This window comes from Megalobrama amblycephala, linkage group LG23, assembly GCF_018812025.1.
Source record: "Megalobrama amblycephala isolate DHTTF-2021 linkage group LG23, ASM1881202v1, whole genome shotgun sequence".
Taxonomy (NCBI): Eukaryota; Metazoa; Chordata; class Actinopteri; order Cypriniformes; family Xenocyprididae; genus Megalobrama; species Megalobrama amblycephala.
Window position 1 is genome coordinate 27,610,915 of NC_063066.1, and position 19,363 is coordinate 27,630,277.

The 19,363-nt window shown below is 37.3% G+C and overlaps 4 protein-coding genes across 5 annotated transcripts; 3 read left to right on the forward strand and 1 right to left on the reverse strand.

Moving 5' to 3' along the window:
• Positions 1–266: 266 nt before the first annotated feature.
• Positions 267–6,259, forward strand: rack1 (receptor for activated C kinase 1). Its single transcript, XM_048176257.1, has 8 exons — positions 267–486; positions 946–1,117; positions 2,051–2,198; positions 4,348–4,443; positions 4,682–4,792; positions 5,026–5,166; positions 5,779–5,889; positions 6,154–6,259. The coding sequence occupies exons 1-8, from the start codon at positions 378–380 to the stop codon at positions 6,217–6,219; spliced, it is 954 nt and encodes a 317-aa protein (XP_048032214.1). The 5' UTR covers positions 267–377; the 3' UTR covers positions 6,220–6,259.
• Positions 6,260–6,399: 140 nt separating this feature from the next.
• On the forward strand, positions 6,400–9,068 carry nme5 (NME/NM23 family member 5). The gene is made up of 6 exons (XM_048176258.1): positions 6,400–6,494; positions 6,641–6,797; positions 7,096–7,301; positions 7,588–7,688; positions 7,770–7,888; positions 8,860–9,068. Exons 2-6 carry the CDS (start codon positions 6,654–6,656, stop codon positions 8,947–8,949), a joined length of 660 nt encoding a protein of 219 aa, XP_048032215.1. The 5' UTR covers positions 6,400–6,494; positions 6,641–6,653; the 3' UTR covers positions 8,950–9,068.
• Positions 9,069–9,706: 638 nt separating this feature from the next.
• On the forward strand, positions 9,707–13,652 carry hnrnpaba (heterogeneous nuclear ribonucleoprotein A/Ba). 2 transcript variants are annotated; one of them, XM_048176254.1, is made up of 9 exons: positions 9,707–9,816; positions 10,047–10,292; positions 10,630–10,798; positions 10,882–11,040; positions 11,324–11,479; positions 11,732–11,819; positions 12,273–12,440; positions 12,543–12,628; positions 12,918–13,652. In XM_048176254.1, exons 2-8 carry the CDS (start codon positions 10,075–10,077, stop codon positions 12,611–12,613), a joined length of 1,029 nt encoding a protein of 342 aa, XP_048032211.1. In that variant the 5' UTR covers positions 9,707–9,816; positions 10,047–10,074; the 3' UTR covers positions 12,614–12,628; positions 12,918–13,652. The 2 variants fall into 2 exon arrangements, with proteins under 2 accessions (XP_048032211.1, XP_048032213.1); XM_048176256.1 differs by lacking the exon at positions 12,543–12,628.
• Positions 13,653–14,834: 1,182 nt separating this feature from the next.
• Positions 14,835–19,008, reverse strand: eif4ebp3l (eukaryotic translation initiation factor 4E binding protein 3, like). Its single transcript, XM_048176927.1, has 3 exons — positions 18,612–19,008; positions 15,985–16,158; positions 14,835–15,404 (listed from the first exon to the last, which is right to left on the reverse strand). The coding sequence occupies exons 1-3, from the start codon at positions 18,742–18,744 to the stop codon at positions 15,376–15,378; spliced, it is 336 nt and encodes a 111-aa protein (XP_048032884.1). The 5' UTR covers positions 18,745–19,008; the 3' UTR covers positions 14,835–15,375.
• Between the last annotated feature and the right edge of the window lie 355 nt (positions 19,009–19,363).

Sequence of the window (19,363 nt, forward strand, 5' to 3'; positions counted from 1 at the left end):
TACTCTACATACACTAACTTTACACCATTTTAGTAACTTGCACCTTATACATTCTAAACATTGCAGCTATGCTCTTTTAATTATTACATATTTTTAGGGACTTTATTAACATTTATTAAAATATGACAGCCTTCAAACCAGTACCAGTACTTTGTTGAAAGTGCCCCGTAATCCACACACTAGATGGCAGTAAGTTGTTTACATCAGTCATCACATGCGCGAACGCAAGCTGAAGAAGTCGGTTCACCCTCAAGAGTTTTGCTTCCGGTGTGCAGCTTCCTTTTCCTCTTGCCACAGTGTGAGAGATAGGGAGGATTTGGACCTCCGACAAAATCCAACTCCATCCACCTTTATAGGTGATTCTTTCCTGCGCCAAAATGACCGAGCAGATGACAGTAAGGGGTACCCTTAAGGGTCACAGTGGATGGGTCACCCAAATCGCCACCACACCCCAGTTTCCCGACATGATTCTGTCCGCATCCCGGGGTAAGTGTCCATAGAGCCGCGCTGGAGCCAAATGAGTTTCCTAATACATGGGCAAATTACCCTGAATAATAATGCTGCCTTCACGTGCTCTCGGAATTATCGTAAATGCGAGTTTCCTAGGTAAAATCGCACTTGAACGCCCTCCAATTTCGAAAGTTGAATTCAATGAGCTCGTCATCGCGACTTCAGAAGTGGGAATTATCAAATTTCCGATAGCACGTGAAGGCAGCATTAGTCCATTCTGCTCTGGTTCTGTGGAAAACCACTATTTTGCACCATCAAAACTTAGATTATGGTTTATATTCACCGGAAAGGTTCATAATAATGCAGTAGCAGTGTACGTTAGTAGCCAGTGTACCTGTCTAGTGTGTGTAAGATGCCACCAGCTGTCAAAAATCTGCAAATGAAAGCTTATATGTCAAAGATCTGGTGAGTGATATTCTGTTGTCCACCTTGCAGATAAGACCATCATCATGTGGAAGCTGACCCGTGATGAGACCAACTATGGCATCCCCCAGCGTGCTCTGAGGGGCCATTCCCACTTTGTGAGTGATGTTGTCATCTCATCTGATGGTCAGTTCGCCCTGTCTGGCTCCTGGGACGGCACCCTGCGCCTGTGGGATCTGACAACGTGAGTATTTGGAAAGACGGTCCCGGGCAGTCATTCTAAATCTGTCATCCATTGGTTTTGAAGTGGTGATGAAACTCAATGCCATCTGTGTCACTGTGATGATAAAGAGGCTGTTTCTGAACTTAAAACTCTTATGTACCAAAGAATGTGGTTTTGTATGTCAGGGTTTTTTGATCTTTTAGATGCCATGGACCCCAAATATGATCATCCTCAGGCGAGTAACCCCAACCCTAAAATTGAAAAGGCATCCATACAGTGTTTTGTGTAAAGACCCTATTTATAAAAAATTAAGTCTAAACATTATTAGGAAAATATTTAGTTCTTTTTATCTTTTCTTTTTTTCATTATAGCACTATGCTTGGATGTATTTATATTATTTTAATGAGCTTTTTGTTTGTCTTTTTTGTTTTAATTGAGTTCATTTTTAATTTACCCTATTCTTTAAACAATTTAACATTTTATAACTGAATCATAAGGTCAGAATGTGACTCATGGGTATTTATTAGAGGGCAAAGAAGCACCAAAATGTCAATATTATGGCGCTAAGTCATTTATAAAAAAATTGAGTCTGCCCAATTTTTAATTGAGACAACAAAATGACTTGTGAGATGGATCCAGAAATGGATCCTCTCTTAAATAATAATTTATATACACAATAATTCTTCAAGTTGATTTTTATCAATTATTTGCATCTATTGATTTTTTTTTTTTTTTTTTTTTTTTAAATAAAAATTGAATGTTGAATTTGTATCTATTAAATAACTTGTGAAGCTCTAATGGCAATAAACTTACAATATACTTGCAACCAACTTTAAGGTCAGAATGATTGCATAGCCATCATCTGCCTGGAGTGTCAGATTAAAAATGAATGTAGTTCACAGCATTATTACTAAATGTCAAATTGATCTGAATTTGTACTTTTGTCTCACTTAGGGGCACTACAACCCGCCGTTTTGTTGGACACACCAAGGATGTTCTTAGCGTGGCTTTCTCTGCTGACAACCGTCAGATTGTGTCTGGTTCCAGAGACAAGACCATCAAGCTGTGGAACACCCTGGGAGTCTGCAAGTACACCATCCAGGTAGACATCCTTAATGTCAGAGTAGTTTACCAGGAGCCTTGCCCATCATCAGGGTTCTTGTGGGTCCCTAAAAATTCTTAAAATGTCTTCAACTTTTGTCTTAAATTCTGATAGTTTTAATTCAAAAGTATCTTTAGAGGTGTAACAAAAGTTTGAGATTTTCTTAAATTTGCGGACGGTATTATAGGAATTGCAATACAGCCTAAAGTGATTTATTAAACTGCAAAAAGTGGATTTAAAAAGTGTCATAAAAGCAGCACGGAGGTGAACACCAGTTCAACACACAGTGATGGCGCACAAGTGGTGAGCATTGCGTCTTCACTAAACTTTGTCAGTTGTATTTGCCAGTTTGGACATTCAAGCGATTTTTGACGATTGGATGTATATTATTTCGAGCTACCGTGCTCACACAGCTCCATTGTGGCACGAACACTCATACAAACAGTAGCTGCGCAAAATGTGAAGATCATGCGCACATAGAGGAACCCAGAAACTAGTTGTCAGTGCTGTCCAGTGAACTCAAGAAACAGTAGCTTAGAAACTCAAGTTATTATAGCATATATCTTTCTACTTTTTTAAGGAGCTATTTACAACCCACAGCTTCACAATTAGAGAGACGGTATGACCAATTCTCACAAGCAATCGCTTGTACTGTTACTGTACTAATTTCTTTATCTGATTTACAACGAGCAGAAATCTGTAAGAAATGTTACGAACCATAGATAAAATAACTGCTGATAGTGAGCAGTTATGTCAGATCACTCTTTCAATAGGAAAAAATATCCTGCCTTTAATAGTCAATCATATTTACAGTACATATCTTGTCAGTGAACTATGAGGGGAAGGGAAAAAAAACAAACAAAATAATTGCTCTAACTGTAATCGAGGTAAAATGTTCAGTTAATCGTGGTTTTGATTTTAGGCCATAATCGTCCAGCCCTAGATTAAAACATGGGCAATTCACGTTTATTTATACATCACTTAATAATACATTGTTTCAAAGCCACTTTACAGAAAACCCATGTTTCAATATTACAATTTAGGAGGTATTGTCAATCAGTCAGAGATGTGTATCAAAGTAATGTCCGTATGGCAGTAATATACAGCTATAATTTAATATTATGTGCTTATTGTCATGTAGTCACCAGGCAGGTGTAGAAGCAAGAATACTAGTTCCTAGTATGCCTAGTAAGAGCTTGATTAGCTGTTTCAAGTGTGTTTAATTGGGGTTAGAGCTAAACTTTGCAGGACAGTGGTCCTCCGGGAGCAGGATTGGACACCCCTGAGTTAAAGGGATGGTTCTTCCCGAAATGAAAATTGTCATTAATTACTCACCTTCATGTTCTTGTCCAAACTCGTAAGACTTTCGTTCATCTTCGGTAAACATGTAAACATTGATCAGCAAACAAGCAGAAGCTCAACCGAACCTGAATGACTCACAAGAACAAACCTCTTCCGGAAGCTCAAACATGCTGTGTAACGCACAACAATGAACCTCATTGGTTACGCAGGTTTAGAACGACATGAGGGCGAGTAACTAATGACAGAATTTACATTTTGGGGTGAAACGCATGTCAGACAGCGATTACAACTTGTGCTCATAATGATTACAATATAAGGACAATATTAGAATAATTTTTGAAATTGTGTTGATCCAAAGTTGCCATCATCTGAAATCTTCGCAATTGACGGCGTCACCTAAAAACCTTGCAAAGGCTGGATCCAGACTGGAGCTGGTGCAATCTGTAATCTATAGAATCAGAAGAAGCAAAATAATTGGCATAGCTGATGTTCATAGTATTTTAGACTACAGATAAACATGTATATTTGGAACTTTCATCAGATAAAATGGTACAAGCTTACGAAAAGAATTGTGAATGCTTGGCTAAAGAGATGTCTTTAATCTTGATTCAAACAGTGTGTGTCTGAGCCCTGAACATTATCAGGAAAGCATGTCTTGAAAACATGATGCATGATTTATTTTGAGATTGTATGGGTTTGTTGTAACTTCTATATGGACATAACATATTAATTTTATTTGAAGATCTTTAAAATGTCATAAATTTGACTTTAAAAACTCTACAGATTCCCTAATGTTTAGATTAGTTGGTGCTGTTCTGAAGCCCTTTATTTCAACTTTCATCCACAGGATGACAGTCACACTGAGTGGGTGTCATGTGTGCGTTTCTCTCCCAATAGCAGCAACCCCATCATTGTGTCCTGCGGCTGGGACAAAATGGTCAAGGTGAGACCTCATTTTAATGTAAACTATAATTGTTGATCTGTGTCTTTGTAATGACTTTACCCTGTGATTAAAGAAATTACATTCTTATTGTCTGAGCTCTTGGGCTCTGTTGACAAGTCCTGCAATTATGATGGGTAATGGATTAAAACCATTAACATGCAAGTGAACAATATGGATAACTTGCATAAATCAACTTAATATTTGCTAATGCATCCAGTTTGATTTGTGTTTGTTATAGGTATGGAATCTTGCTAACTGCAAGCTGAAGACCAACCACATTGGCCACACTGGATACCTGAACACAGTGACCGTGTCTCCTGATGGATCTCTGTGTGCGTCCGGTGGAAAGGTAATACATTCTTTTTCCTGTTATCATTACTGAAGTTAATAAATTGGACCTGACCAGGTTTAGTGTTAAAGAGATGATGAAACCCAAACTTAACGCCATCTGCATTCCATGTGATGACACAGAGGCTGTTTCTGATCTGAAAAAAAAAAAAAAAGTTGTATGAAATCATTAGGAAGTTGATTAAATGTGCATTAGCTTTTCAATCCGTATTTGTGTTTGTCCTCATATTTCAGGATGGGCAAGCCATGCTATGGGACCTGAATGAAGGCAAGCACCTTTACACCCTGGATGGTGGTGACACCATCAACGCCCTTTGCTTCAGCCCCAACCGCTACTGGCTGTGTGCTGCCACTGGACCAAGCATCAAGATCTGGGTGAGTTTATCTACATGCACCTTTCTCATTCATATTATATAATGTAAAAGACTATAAGATAAATTTCCCTTTCAATGTAAAGGGATTTATATTTTGAAGTTGAAATGAAATTGATTTACGATTTAGTGTCTTCCCTGTAATGACGTATATCCAAGTGAAACAGTTTCTCGAACAAAAAAAACAAAAAAAATTGGGTGGGTGGGACTTTATTTTGTTCATGGGGGAATTGACTGGATGATTGGATGGTTGTGGGTTTCTATTGGTGGATCTCATGTGAGTGACAGGTTGTCCCGCCCTAGCGCCAGTAAATGTGTCAGAAGAAATGCTGCAAGAGGGAGGGAAAAAGTTATTTTGATAAAACCTTATGGGGGCACATGAATAAAGTGTACAGACAAATAATTTATAATACTGCAATATTACATTAAAGAATTATCATTTTTTATTTCATTGTGACTAAAAGTAATCATTTATATGGGAGCACAGGGTTCAGCGATGAAACTCTGTGCCTTTTGTAACTATGATGATAAAGAGGGCTTTCTGAGAATTATTGGCTTCAGCAGAAATATCACTTTCATACTGCTGTTGCAAAGCTTGACTGTATTGTCTCAACAGGATCTGGAGGGCAAGATCATTGTTGATGAGCTGAGGCAGGACATCATTACCACCAACAGCAAGGCTGAGCCACCTCAGTGCACTTCTCTGGCCTGGTCTGCTGATGGACAGGTGGGTTTTACAGCAACCTTTTCTGCCTGGAATGAGTTCCTGGACTTGCATCTCATCAGTCACTGATTTGGTGTCTTGTGCTTATTTGATGGCCATAAATTCTGGTTGGAGCAGCTTCCCCATTGATTATTCCCAATCACTTATAACATCTGAAACCTTATGGTGACAGTCCTGCAAATATGAGGGGGCAGTAATATGCTTTTAAATCAATAGTAAAGTTCTTCTAAAACAATGCCTGATAATTCCTCTCTTTTCTCATCACAGACTCTCTTTGCTGGCTACACTGACAACCTGATCAGAGTGTGGCAGGTGACCATTGGAACCAGATAAAAGCCTTTTCTAATGCCTGAATAAAAACGTTTTAAAAAGATTTATAATTGACTGTGTGTTTACTTTCATTTCTCTGCCTTTCAATAAACTAAGAACTGACATGTAACCATGTGAGTCACTGAAAGAGGTTTGTAAAGCCACTAGAGGGCGCTACTGCATCTTAATGTAATATATGCAACTGTAACCTAGCAACAAGGACAACAAACACGACTCTTCCCATAGGACGCGACATGATACAGGCGCCTAAATGAAATAACTATTTTTATATATTGTAGGTAAGAAAATCGTGTTAATTTTGCTTGTATTTTGGTAACTGACTATTTGCACTATATAATTGAGAAATGCAGCCTTGCCAATTCAAACAACTTAGAATTTAACCGTGAAAAAGTCCAATAATTGCAGTGAAATTGTGTAAAACTAGCTGATTTAAAGTAATGGAGAGCGACAGTCCTCAAAAACAGATGCCAGAACCTCGTATCTTCGTGGAGAGAACTTTGGCTTTAATCAAACCTGATGCCATCCACAAAACTGACGAAATAGAGGACGTTATTCTTCAGTCTGGATTTACAATTCTGCAGGTACGTAAGTGGAAAGATAGCACATTTGTACTAAATATTTTACGTGATGCATAAGATGGTTTCTGGAATATAGACAATCGCTAAATTTGTCATTTTGGAAGCACAAGACAGTCACGTGATGTCTGATGCAACTACTTTACACTATGAGGCTGGTGAAATCATGTGATTTCAGTTTTAAGCCACAGCAGAAATATACTATCAACTGACGTCTCATATTTTGTTGCCAGCCTGGATTTAAAAAAAAAAAAAAAAACAGTATCTGCAGAATATTTGCTTTCTTGTGTTTCTTATTTAACAGAAAAGGCGTCTTCAGCTGAGTCCAGAGCAATGCAGTGATTTCTATGCTGAGCATTATGGGAAGCTGTATTTTCCCCATCTGACTGCCTTCATGAGCTCAGGACCGGTTGTTGCTCTAGCACTGGCCCGACACCAGGCTATTGCCACCTGGAAAGCTATAATGGGACCAGTCAGCAGCATAAAGGCTAGAGAGACACATCCCGACTGGTAATGAATGTCATTGAATGAATCTCTCTCTATGCAGGTGGTTTAATAATAAAATGGATGACTTATGAAGCTAAATTCTCATGTACTGTTGGGACAACTATCACTGCACCATTTTCTGTTCCTTTCAAACTCCTGGCCAAATAAATGGATACTTTTGTTGGATTTTATGCACTTGAGGCTAATAATTTACAAAGCTATTGTTCATTGCAATGACTAAATCAATCATGTTTTTTTTCCTCTTTCTGGAAAATACACTACTGGGTCCACATCAACATGTCACCATCAGTCTGAGGGCGAGACTGGGCACATGTGACCTGCGGAATGCTGTGCATGGCAGTGAATCCTTCTCTGCTGCTGAGAGGGAGATCAGGTTCATGTTTCCCAACTGTGAGTGAATCTAACCCTAAAGTTTAATGAAGATTTAAGCATAAAAAATGTTTTTTTATTATTATTTGTCATCTATTTCAGCTGTGATTGAACCCATTCCTATGGGAGATGCTGCCAAAGATTATCTGAGCCGGTATGTCAGCCCAACACTTCTCACTGGACTGACAGAGCTGTGCAAGAAAAAGCCAGTGGACCCCTTTGTAAGTCTTTTTATAAAAGTATTAAAGTAATTCTAAAAAGATTCTTTAAAATATGTAATGCTTTGTTTCCCAAAAGAAACTACAGGAATTACATGAGGACAAAAAAATGACAGAATTTTCATTTTTGGGTGAATCATTTCTTCACCAAAAACTGTAATTCCAATTTCCTTTTCTTTGACACCCTGAGCCCAGTTGTTCAATAAATTCAAACGGATTTCAGCTATCCGATTGGATCAAATCTTGAAAATGGGTTGTTCAAAAGAAGAAAAAAAAGTAAGCTGAAATCAGATTAGATCACATAATCCAATCATGGTTTTGATCTTAATCAAACCTTAAGTATGTATTGTTCAAACTTTTTAGAATTGGGATACCTTTGATCCAAAGAAATATGGATTATCCTGATCCCAGGTGATGGTTTAATTCTGGATGGATTTCAGGAACAAACACTTTAAAACTGGCTAAAATAATACAATAATAAATATTAATAATTAATATATTTATATTTTGCATTTGTTTAACCCCAACAGCTATCGATATCTAACAAGCTGTCATTTATCACTGTATAGTAATTACATTTGAAACAGTTAAAAGATGTTTCATCCCTTATTCCTTATTTTTCTTGTTTTTGTTGTGGGTCATATGAGGCATTTGGCTGTAACTGAAAATGCAAAGGGATGTCTGTATTGATTTATTGTGCTAATTTCTCTCTTCAAATAAAAACACTTATAACAGTCAGCATGGGATCACATTTTATCTGTTGCCTGTAGCCTGTAGCCCCATTGTTAGTGATCCAATCTAATGTTGCTTTGAAAAACTGGCACTATAGTAAAATGGATTACAAGACATGGGATTTACAAATACGAGACATTCTGATTCTAATTAAACTTTTTGAACAACTGCGCCTTGGTTTTGTTATTTATCTATACGCTGTTTACTCAGTTATTTTTGTACTGTATCATTTTTCTTTACAGACATGGCTTGCTGACTGGCTGATGAATAATAACCCTAATAAGCCCAAAATATCTGATGGAACAGTAGTGAAGCCAACTACTACTGCCTAGACCGATTTGTTTTTCAAGCAACAAGAATTTACCAACAAGTTACTGTCTTGATCTATTTTGGTTGTTTTTTTCCATATCATTCGATCTATGTAATAAAATAAAGTGTAGTTTATAAACAATGCTGATTTAACCCTTGTTTTGTGCTAAATATTTTCTTGTCTAAATATTTAATTGTCATGTTTAATTTAAATGTAAGACAAAATTGTACATTTACAGTATCTTTCTGTCGGTCGATTACTACAACAGTAGAAGGCCTATTCTTACATATTCATCATCTCCCAATAAAATAGTGTTATTTTTTTTAAATACATTTTACCCTTCTAATAGCGATAAACTCACAATCAATTTTTAATGTGAATAACTCAGTAGATTGAGATAATTATCCGATCTCGACAACAAAATGAATGTTAGCATGCTAATGAATCAAATGTCTATTGCAAATGATGTAACGTAGCTGTAACGTCTTCGTACTATTATTTTGATTAAGCATTACAAACACAAACGGCACGGTTTCTTGCATTGTCGTCTTTGTAGACTGCTTCGAAAAAAAATATATATATATATACTTAATTTACAAGTGGTCAACAACATGTTTATAAATCAGAGAAGAACAAAGACTTCTTCCCCCACTCGACACGAAGGTTCAGAAGAAGCGCGTTTGGGGGAGGATTTATGTGACGTGTAAAAGACATATTTAATTGGTTGGTAGAATGATAGGCGTTCAAAGCCATCCAATCAAATTTGCCCTTACTAAAATTCCTTTATCTTCCATCCAGTAATATAAAACCAACCGCTTGTCGGCGCAATAAGGAAGGGCCCACACCGCGGAAAGCGTTCCACGGAGACTTTTCACTTGCTGCTTTTAAGGTAAAGTATTTACGAGCAAATGATGAAATTATTAGTCCCAGTGTGCTTATTTAGTTGCGTTAATCCTCATATTTAATTCTAGGACAGTAAAGCTGTGTATTTATGAATTAGGACAACGATATGTTTACATTCTTGTTGCGTATGAGAATGCAAGCGCCGCTGTTCAAAATGGAGGTGCATATGTGTTATATAAGGCGCTTCCTTTTGTAACCGTTTCACATTTTCTGCAGTTTTAGGTTTTTACATTCAACTACCACCATGTCAGACGCCGAGCAGCAGTATATGGAAACCTCAGAAAACGGCCACGAGGGCGAAGATGATCTGAACGGAGCCGGGCAGTACGAGGAGGGCAACGGGAATGCGCAGGCCGGGGCGCAGGGAGACGCCGGTGCGGACGAAACGGCCGGGGATGAGGATGAAAATGGTGCATCGGACGGCGGGCAAATTGACGCGAGCAAAGGAGAGGAAGATGCGGGGTATGTTAGTGGAATAATTGTGCTAAATGCTCGGACATAAAATCCTTTGTTCCTTCCGTCTTTGTTGGCGCCATGTGTCTTTTGTAGGGGGATGGGCGAATTTGGTGAATTTAGCATAAAGAGGCATTTTAAAATTCATTGTTGCATACTGTTGTTTCCTTGGGCGAGCGTTTCTATATTTTTGTGTGCTTAAAGCGCATCTGTATTGTGTTGCCGTTTTTATTTGCGTTTATTAATAGAAAGTGGGTTTTTTAATGCAAGAAATTGGGAAATTATGAAATCTGCGCTACCACGCCCCCTCCTGGTCTCACCCTTTTTTCCTGCTTCGTTTCCTCAGGAAAATGTTTGTTGGGGGGCTCAGCTGGGACACTAGTAAAAAGGATCTTAAAGACTACTTCTCTAAATTTGGAGAGGTGACAGACTGCACCATTAAAATGGACCCCAACACTGGACGATCAAGAGGATTTGGGTTTATTCTTTTTAAAGAGCCAGCTAGTGTAGATAAGGTAAGCTTTGGTGCTTAGGAAAACCTAAAGTCTTGTGATGTAGTTAACCATCGAAGACTCAGAAATTTATTTTCTTTGCACAGGTTTTAGCACAAAAAGAGCACAGACTGGATGGACGACAGATTGACCCTAAAAAAGCGATGGCAATGAAGAAAGAACCTGTTAAGAAGATCTTTGTTGGTGGACTGAACCCTGAAACTACGGAAGAGAGGATCCGCGAGTATTTTGGTGCCTTTGGCGAGGTATTGGAGTTGTTCCTTTTCTAGGTTTTTAATTTGTTTTATTTTAGGCCTGCTGAAAAAATGTGTACAATTACAATCTCAAGTTTTACTTTGGAAATATGCATTCATTTGTGTTTTTAAAATTAAAGGAATGATCAAGTATATATTGCCAATTCTCTTTCAATATTTGCACAGACTTTTGTTTGTCTTTTTTGCACATTGTCTGTAGTTGTTGCTTCCGCATTTTAAACCTGTACATTTGATTAATCTTTTTTTTTTGTTTTTTTTTTGTTTGTCACTACAGATTGAGACTATTGAACTTCCAATGGATCCAAAGACAAATAAGAGGAGAGGGTTTGTCTTCATTACCTTCAAGGAGGAAGATGCTGTCAAGAAAGTTCTGGAAAAGAAATATCACAACGTCAGTGGAACCAAGGACACGAATGGAAAAGAAGGCCTTGTGAGTGTTTCCAGTGTGACATTCACCTTGAATTTACTGATACTTGTGATAAATCTAGAGTTTTTCAGATTTTGACATTGTGCTATCCATTTATACTTACCATCAATGTAATGTAAGATTATACAATGTTCTTATCATATTCCGTAATCTACTTATTTTCAGTATTGATTTTAATGGTATTGTTATGTGCAGATGTTTTACTGTTATGACTCCTCTTTCATTTTTCACTCAATTGTTTTTTCTTTCTCCCAGTGCGAGATTAAGATTGCACAGCCTAAGGAAGTGTACCAGCAGCAGCAGTACGGAGGTCGCTTTGGAGGAAGAGGAAGGGGGCGTGGAGGTTAGTAAAGCTGAATGTCTATCTCCTATTGGACTCTCATCTGCCACTCAAACTCTAGGCTGCCTTAGTCTGAGTAAAGTTTACTAGACCAGATAACGACTGCTTATCAAACATGCACTGATCTACAACAGCAAAACAACTCTGTGCAGTTGCCCTTGTGCATCTGTATATGATTCAAATTCAGGCTAGTTCAAACATACTACTGATATCCGAATGTCTTATAAATTAAGTATTAAACATTTGTAATACGAATACAGTCTCATTCAGAATTTATTATTGCTTGCATGCAGATATTTTTTTTTTTCCATACATAGGAAGTTTTCAGATTTAATCCATCGTAAAACATTTGGCTAATTTCAAATCCAAAGCTTAAGTAGAGATCAGTTGCTTCATGGTTTAAGTCACTTACTTACAGATATGCTGTGTTTAAAATAGTTTGTTTCGTTTTTATAGGCCAGGGTCAGAACTGGAATCAGGGCTACAGCAACTACTGGAATCAAGGCTACGGCAACCAGGGTTACGGCTACGGAGGACAGCAAGGTTACGGTGGATATGGTGGATACGGAGGCTACGGCAACTACGATTACTCTGGAGGCTACTACGGCGGTGGATATGACTATAGTAAGCACTGATTGACCTTGGGGTTTCCCCACCGTCCCCGTTGGGTTCTTGTGAATACGAGGGACTCAAGTTCCTTTCTCTGCTCTTCTCTTACCCCCCTAGACCAGGGCAATACAAGCTATGGAAAAACTCCAAGACGTGGGGCTCACCAGAGTAGCTACAAGCCATACTGATCATGTGTAGTTCAGGTATGAATTTTTATTTTTTCCCACCACTCATGGTAAGGTTAATTTGATTGTGTCGCTCCATTACCAATTCATCTCCATTTACCCAGCCGAACTATAAGGCAGATAGAACGAATCCGTTTGGGGAGGGTTTTCGAGATCTGGTAGGGTTGTAGTGGTAGATCATGATAGGCCCCATCTCTTCACTTCACTTTTTTTTTTTTTTTTTTTTTTTTTTTTTTTTATAAATACAAAATACACGTATAGTAAATGTGGTTTAAAGCAACTAAGTCTCAGTGTTTTCTCTTTAAAGGTCGTAAAGCTACCGAGCAGGAACCAGCCGTCTGGTCACAGTGAACATTGGGGTCTTTTACTTTTGGAAGCTGGCAGAATCTGGACTTCTGCTTCATTTTGTACAGAAAACATAAGGAACTGGGGGGGTGCAAATGTCACTTGTCATTTGTTTTATAATTTTTTTTTTGTTTATTTTTTTTTGTTTTGTTTTTTTGTGTCCTTTTTACATTTCCAGAGATGGAAGTGTTATTTTTTTACTGTACTTTTTGGTACCTTTTTGATTCTAATGTATTGTATGGTTGTATTTTACATCATGGCTGTGTCTATCACATCTAGGCTCAGAGCTTTCAAAATGCTTTCAAAATAAACAGTTTTGGTTCATTTTTCTTTAGTGTTTCTAGATTATATTTTTTTCCTGTCACCTGTGCTCTGTGTTGCAAAGTTGCATGGCTTCAAGGTGAGATGAAAAGGGATTTCTAAACGATTGTAAGCTTGTCCATTAAAATGTTGGTGGCAAGTCTTGATGACTTTTTTTTTTATTTTATTTTTATTTTATTTTTTATTTTTTCCCCTCTACTGCTTTTAAGGAGATTTCCTCCTGTATTGTTAGATATTTAAGAGTGGCTTTAATAGTGATTAAACTATACCTCAACATACACACAGGTAATTGTAACATGATTCTTTCTCAAAACACTGGATACACATTCCTCCAGTGTCTTGGACAAATTTCAAGAAATAAACTTGATTTTTAAGATGTCTATTGTATGTCTAATGCTTTTGCGTTCAATCTCCATAATGAAGTTGAACCATCCACCTGAAGTTTGCATTTGAAGAGATGAGAGTGTCTAAAAGAAATTTAAGATCTAACACTTTTACTGTACTAAAAGGTTGAGAGAGTTCAGTCAAGGTAGCTGGCCAATAAATGTAGAATAGGTCATTGGTTAAACTGGGCCAGTTTGTATCTAATCCTGACAGTAATAGTTGTGGAATGCAGCTTAGAGGAACATGCATGGATAAAGCAGCTTGTTGTTCCAAACTTGTGAAAAGAAAAGTTACTGCAGCACATGCATCTTTCATTTCTGCTTTTGTTAGAACTTGAATTTCTGTTTTAAGCAGCAGCAAACTTTTTTCCAATACCAGAATGTTTTTCCATTGAGCTGATAATATTCAGAGGACTTTGAGTGAGTTTTAATTTAAAACATAGAAGGGAGTCCAAAAGTGGCATGGCATGGTGTGTAGTTGTACACCATCTACCAGCATGCTGACCAGATACAATACTGTTCAAAATGAACTAAAATGAATACATGTTTAGCAAGGATGCATTAAATTGATCACAAGTGACAGTAAATGCATTTGTTACAAAAGACTTCTATTTCAAAACAATGCTGAATTTTCTAGAATCCTGAGATTTTTTTTTTCACAATTTCCACAAAAATATTAAGCAGCACAACTATTTTTTGATATTGATGAGCAGTAAATCAGCATATTAGAGTGATTTCAGAAAGATCATATGACACTGAAGACTGGAGTAACGATACTGAAAATTCATCTTTGCTGACATTACATTATAAAATATATAAACATAGACACACTGAAATTGTCTGAAATATTTCACAATATTGCAGTTTTTACTGTATTAAATAAATGCAACCCAAACTTTTGAACAGTAGTGTACATCTTTTGTCCATGAGGTCCAATTATATCTTCTAGTATTTTGTTCAGTCATAATTCATAACATTACTAACATAATGTCTGGCATATGTTATAAAGCCCTGGCATTTCCTTCTGTAAATGCAAATCTAGTTTATCTAGTTAGCAGTAGAGGGGAGCTCCCATGATTTTTGTCGGTGAGTTGTGTAAGTTTTGAGACCAAGATAAATGCAGTTTTCCAATATGTAATTTTCTCAAAAACTCTAAATTGATCAAAAGACAAGTATTTTCTTTTCTGTTTTCTTTTTTTTTTTTATTTCAATCAAAATAATAAAACCTGAGGAAATCCAGGCAAATGAAACACCAGGAAAACCCTGAGGGGACACGGTGGTGTACATCTATGTTCTGATGTGCTTGTCCAAGTGAAACACCAAACATATGCAACAAACTTTCATTTGGCATTTAGTCAGCCTTTACCATTAAACAATCAACAATGTTTGCTGAGATATAATGCTCAGAAATTAGAGATTTTGCAATGGTTTTGTCCCGGCTCACACGTAACGTAATGCTACAAAAAAAAAGTAAAAAGTACCATATGTACAATAAAGAACTTTAAAATATCGCAACTTACAATCATGTTTTTTTTTTTTTTTTTGGTAAACGTTGAACAAGTACTTTTAATCAAAAGAATAAGACACCCTTTGGGTGTTTAGCTCATTAAAAAGCCTGTTAATCTGGTGAATATGTGATGTCCGCTGATTGTGAGGTAAGCAGCATCATCCTGACAGATAAAATAGAGAGTTCTCCACAGGAGGTAGATGAAAGACTCAAATGTCCATCTCAAACTGGTTGTCATCTAAAAAAAAAAGAAAAGAAATACAAATAAGGTTCTTTGAGGCATTTGAACAGGGAAATTTGAAAATCCAAGCAAACTGGAGTGAACTCTTAACAAAAGGTTTTATAGAGAGCCTTAAATGGATAGTTTAAGGCAAAATGAAAATTCTCTCATCATTTATAAATTTCTTTGTTCTGCTGTACACAAAGGAAGATATTTGGAAGAATGTTTGTAACCAAGCAGATCTCGCCCCCCCATTGACTACCATAGTAATGATTTACCTACTATGGTAGTCAATGGGGGGCGAGATCTGCTTGGTTACAAACATTCTTCCAAAATATCTTATGATATTTTATGAATTAAACAGATCATAAACATACTTTTCACTAGAAAAAAAAATTAACCTGTTAAACATGAAAGATTTTTGGCTTAAAGGCTCTATATAGTCACAATTGAACCTTGTTTTCCAAAGAGTACAGAATATACTGTAATTTATTTCAGGAGAAACCTGAGGGCTTAATGTTTCCTGGAAATGTTATCACAGAACAGGTTTTCTTTCCTTTTCTTTCCTTTCATTTTCTGGAGCAGACAGCAACTTTACCTGCCAGACCCTTCTCCTCCTCCAACTCCTCTTTGAGTTCCTGCAGTTTGGACATTGGATGGTGTGAAGGAATGGTCACCCCAGGAATCTGGGGCAAACAACAGGGTGGAGTCCGGGCAATTGGAGAGTTCCTACAGTCGAGGAGGAACTTTCTGTCATAAATGATCCGAGTTCCTGGAGGAGGGACAGGACATATATTATAGCGACCAATCGGATGGCTAGAAAAACATATTTACATTCTAGGCTGCAGACTACCACGTGTGAGGGGGAAAAAAACTAGGATTCAAGTCAAATGTTTTAGCACTCAAAAACAGTCATTGAAATGTGGCTTTGAAGTCAAACATATGGATTTCTTGGGATTATACCAAACAAACGGCAATTCTAATTGATTTAACAAAATAAAAGAAAGACAGCAACTAACTCGATGTGCCACTTAACACGCCCATGCTATTGGACAGCAAACAAAGACTCAAATGTTTGACATTTTGCAAGTGAAAAGAAGCTCTCAAGCTCCCACAATGAAAATGGGGTGAACTGAATTGCTGGACTCAGCACCTCCCATTTTAGTTCTAGGAAATTTGAGCACGTCTGCACATGAGCATGCAGAGCCGAGCCACGGGGGCACCACGATGTAGCAGAGTTTAACCTCATGTTAAGAGAAGTTGTGAACACACTTCACTAGCCCTGGTTAGATTTTTTCTGACTTGAGAACTGTTAGTCTGACAGTCTCTGAAGCTATACTGTACCTAACAGTGGCTGAAAAACATGTTACGCAACTTTTGCTATTCAGTGCAATGTGTTCTGGACAAAAGGGGGTTGAGAGAGGAGGGGGAGGGGCAGGGTGTGGACGGAGATGGTGACGGGGTTGGACGAACAGTGGACACAACTGGAAGCTGCTCTGGCAAGTGGAATGCGGGGAGACCATCCAACCCATCCAACAGTTTCTGCAAGACTTTGAACTGCTGAGGCATGTTTTGCTCAGCTGCTCTTCAACATCTTAGATATCAAGAAAGATGAAGTTTTCATAATGCACCATGATTAAATATAGCCTAAGTATACAATCTGTTTAGACTAAAAGCACTCCCGGTCACCCCAATATCAACAGGAAAAAATGTGAAATTACATTTTGTATAAAGAAATGAAGTCTATTTTTGCACTATTACTATAATTATATTTGCACTTGACTATAATTTTTTATTGTGATAATTTCCCTGAAATTATACTTTTGTATTTTTTAATTAAATCAAAATTAATTAAGTACTTTAAATAACTATATATATTCATAATTAATGTAGTTTCCTTTAATGTCGAGGGAATTATGGGGTGTCATGATGTCCAAAAAAAAAAAACGTCCTAAAAAACAAGCTTTATTTCTTTGTTTTGGTTGTGGAATGAAATGCAATCTGTACACATTTTGGCAGACATTCACAGTTGGTCTATTTATAGAGAGCAAGTACAGTTATAAATATGCATGTACATAAACATGTATGCACATGATTCTGATCTGTTATTTTTCATTCTTCGGTGAGGGAGCTGTCCATGATACAGTGGCCCCAATGAACCCATATTTCAGAGCACATAGAGTTCTGTTATTCCTGAAATCCACAACAGCTGTGGAGGAGGAGGGGTGTTTCTAAGAATTGCCTCCTCCTCTGGCATGTGCTACAGTTACAGCCACATGCGAAAGATATTCTAGCGAGGGACAAAGGAGATTGAGAAACATGCGGGTCCTGCCCAGAAAGTAAAAGGGTCAAGTGTTTGTTTTTCACATGATTAGATTAACTCGATGCCTAGTATCATTTTGGGGACATGCAAGTCGTAAATCAGATAATCAGACATTGTTACATAAGAAGCATGGCAGTTGGGCTATCTTGCTACAGATGGTCTGCCATCAATGATTAACTTGTTGTGCATAACAAACGTTTGTGTAGCAACAAGAATTTGTACCAGTGAAACAATTCATTGGCACACAACATCTCAGTTCATTACAATTTAATAACATAAACAGAGGTTTTATTTTTCATTTACTTGTGTTAAAATACATGCACATCCCCTGGTTTAATGCAAAAAATAAAATAAAATATAGCTTTATTTAATTAATATATAGGTCTATCATATGTATTAATGCAAGTCAAGCTAAAAAAAAAAAAAAAAAGTACTTTCAAATTGCTTAAAATAGTGAGTTGTAACACCATTAGTTTAACCAACTAGAAATTAGTCTGAAGATAAACGTTTTTTTACATTTATTTTGCTTTTGCTTACTTTCCATCCATATTTATTTCTTTATTTATTTATTTTTTTATTATTGTCAACATTAAAAAAAAAAAATGAAGTGATGGGGGATGGCAAAATGTGTTACAACATACAGTTTAAACCCTCCCAAGATGGTTTGCTGGTCTTAGCTGGGTTAGCTGGTTAAAGTTGGTCTCCCAACCTGACAAGTGCCCAAAATCCACCTAAACCAACAAACAGACCACACTGGGAGACCATCTAAGATCTGGGTTAAGTTTTTCCCCCTAGCAGAATAAAAAAAAAAACAAAAAAAAACAATATTCATCAAAATACATGTTCACCTACCTACAAAAATAAAAACAAACAAACTGTATAATCATAAAACACAGTCTTACCCCCTGGTGTGGTGGAGAAGAGTGTTCCTCCAGGGGTCTGACTGTAGCAGTCTGGGAGCTGAGACCAGTCTTTGAGGTGCAGCACGCGCGTGGGAATGGGACAGCTCTTGCTCTGCTGCGTGTTGGCGGACATCGTGGGCGAAATGCGCTCAAAACTTTTTGACGCTAAACACGGTGATATATAAGGGCTCTTAAGGGTTGCTTCTATCCAACCTAAACTGTCTATACGACGTGTCTGGTTAAGATCAAACTTGGCTCAACAAAGTTTTAACAACATAAAAAAATGCCAAAGATATTTTTAGCGTGTTGCAGACAGCACTGGTCTTTTGATACTCGAAGAAGCGAGACTTTCTGTCCGCAGGGCTGAGGCGCAGTGGTGGAGCGGTTGGGTGAGTGAGGGGGTATTTAACAACAGAACCGACTACGTGACTCGCATCATGTGATAAACGAGACTTGAGCAACAACAAAAACAGGCGGTGTACCATTCAGGGTTGCCAGATCTTTGAGGGAAATAGATTTACTTTTTATCTTATTTTATTTTTACAAATCTTCTGCCAATAATTTAAATTAAAGGACACTACTTAAAGTCTTAAGTAGTGTCCTTTAAAGCCACAAACTTATAAGGTTTAAACTTAAAGTTTGTGTGATTTCACGAAAAGTTATTGATCTTAAATTGGTTCAAGTAGTGTAGTTTATTATTATAAATAGAAACTGTTCACAGGTGTAATTTCGAATTGTAATAGTCCTGTGTA

Excerpts from the sequence above, each read along its gene's own strand:
- rack1 (XM_048176257.1), top strand. The coding sequence starts at position 378 with ATGACCGAGCAGATGACAGTAAGGGGTACCCTTAAGGGTCACAGTGGA. Across the intron at positions 4,793-5,025 it reads TGTGTGCGTCCGGTGGAAAG|GATGGGCAAGCCATGCTATG; the intron begins GTAATACATTCT and ends CTCATATTTCAG. Across the intron at positions 5,890-6,153 it reads CCTGGTCTGCTGATGGACAG|ACTCTCTTTGCTGGCTACAC; the intron begins GTGGGTTTTACA and ends TTCTCATCACAG.
- hnrnpaba (XM_048176254.1), top strand. The coding sequence starts at position 10,075 with ATGTCAGACGCCGAGCAGCAGTATATGGAAACCTCAGAAAACGGCCAC. Across the intron at positions 11,480-11,731 it reads CGAATGGAAAAGAAGGCCTT|TGCGAGATTAAGATTGCACA; the intron begins GTGAGTGTTTCC and ends TCTTTCTCCCAG. Across the intron at positions 12,441-12,542 it reads CGGCGGTGGATATGACTATA|ACCAGGGCAATACAAGCTAT; the intron begins GTAAGCACTGAT and ends TTACCCCCCTAG.
- nme5 (XM_048176258.1), top strand. The coding sequence starts at position 6,654 with ATGGAGAGCGACAGTCCTCAAAAACAGATGCCAGAACCTCGTATCTTC. Across the intron at positions 7,689-7,769 it reads CAGGTTCATGTTTCCCAACT|CTGTGATTGAACCCATTCCT; the intron begins GTGAGTGAATCT and ends CATCTATTTCAG. Across the intron at positions 7,889-8,859 it reads AAAAGCCAGTGGACCCCTTT|ACATGGCTTGCTGACTGGCT; the intron begins GTAAGTCTTTTT and ends TTTTCTTTACAG.
- eif4ebp3l (XM_048176927.1), bottom strand. The coding sequence starts at position 18,744 with ATGTCCGCCAACACGCAGCAGAGCAAGAGCTGTCCCATTCCCACGCGC. Across the intron at positions 16,159-18,611 it reads CTTCTCCACCACACCAGGGG|GAACTCGGATCATTTATGAC; the intron begins GTAAGACTGTGT and ends TCCCTCCTCCAG. Across the intron at positions 15,405-15,984 it reads GGAGGAGAAGGGTCTGGCAG|ATGACAACCAGTTTGAGATG; the intron begins GTAAAGTTGCTG and ends TTTTTTTTTTAG.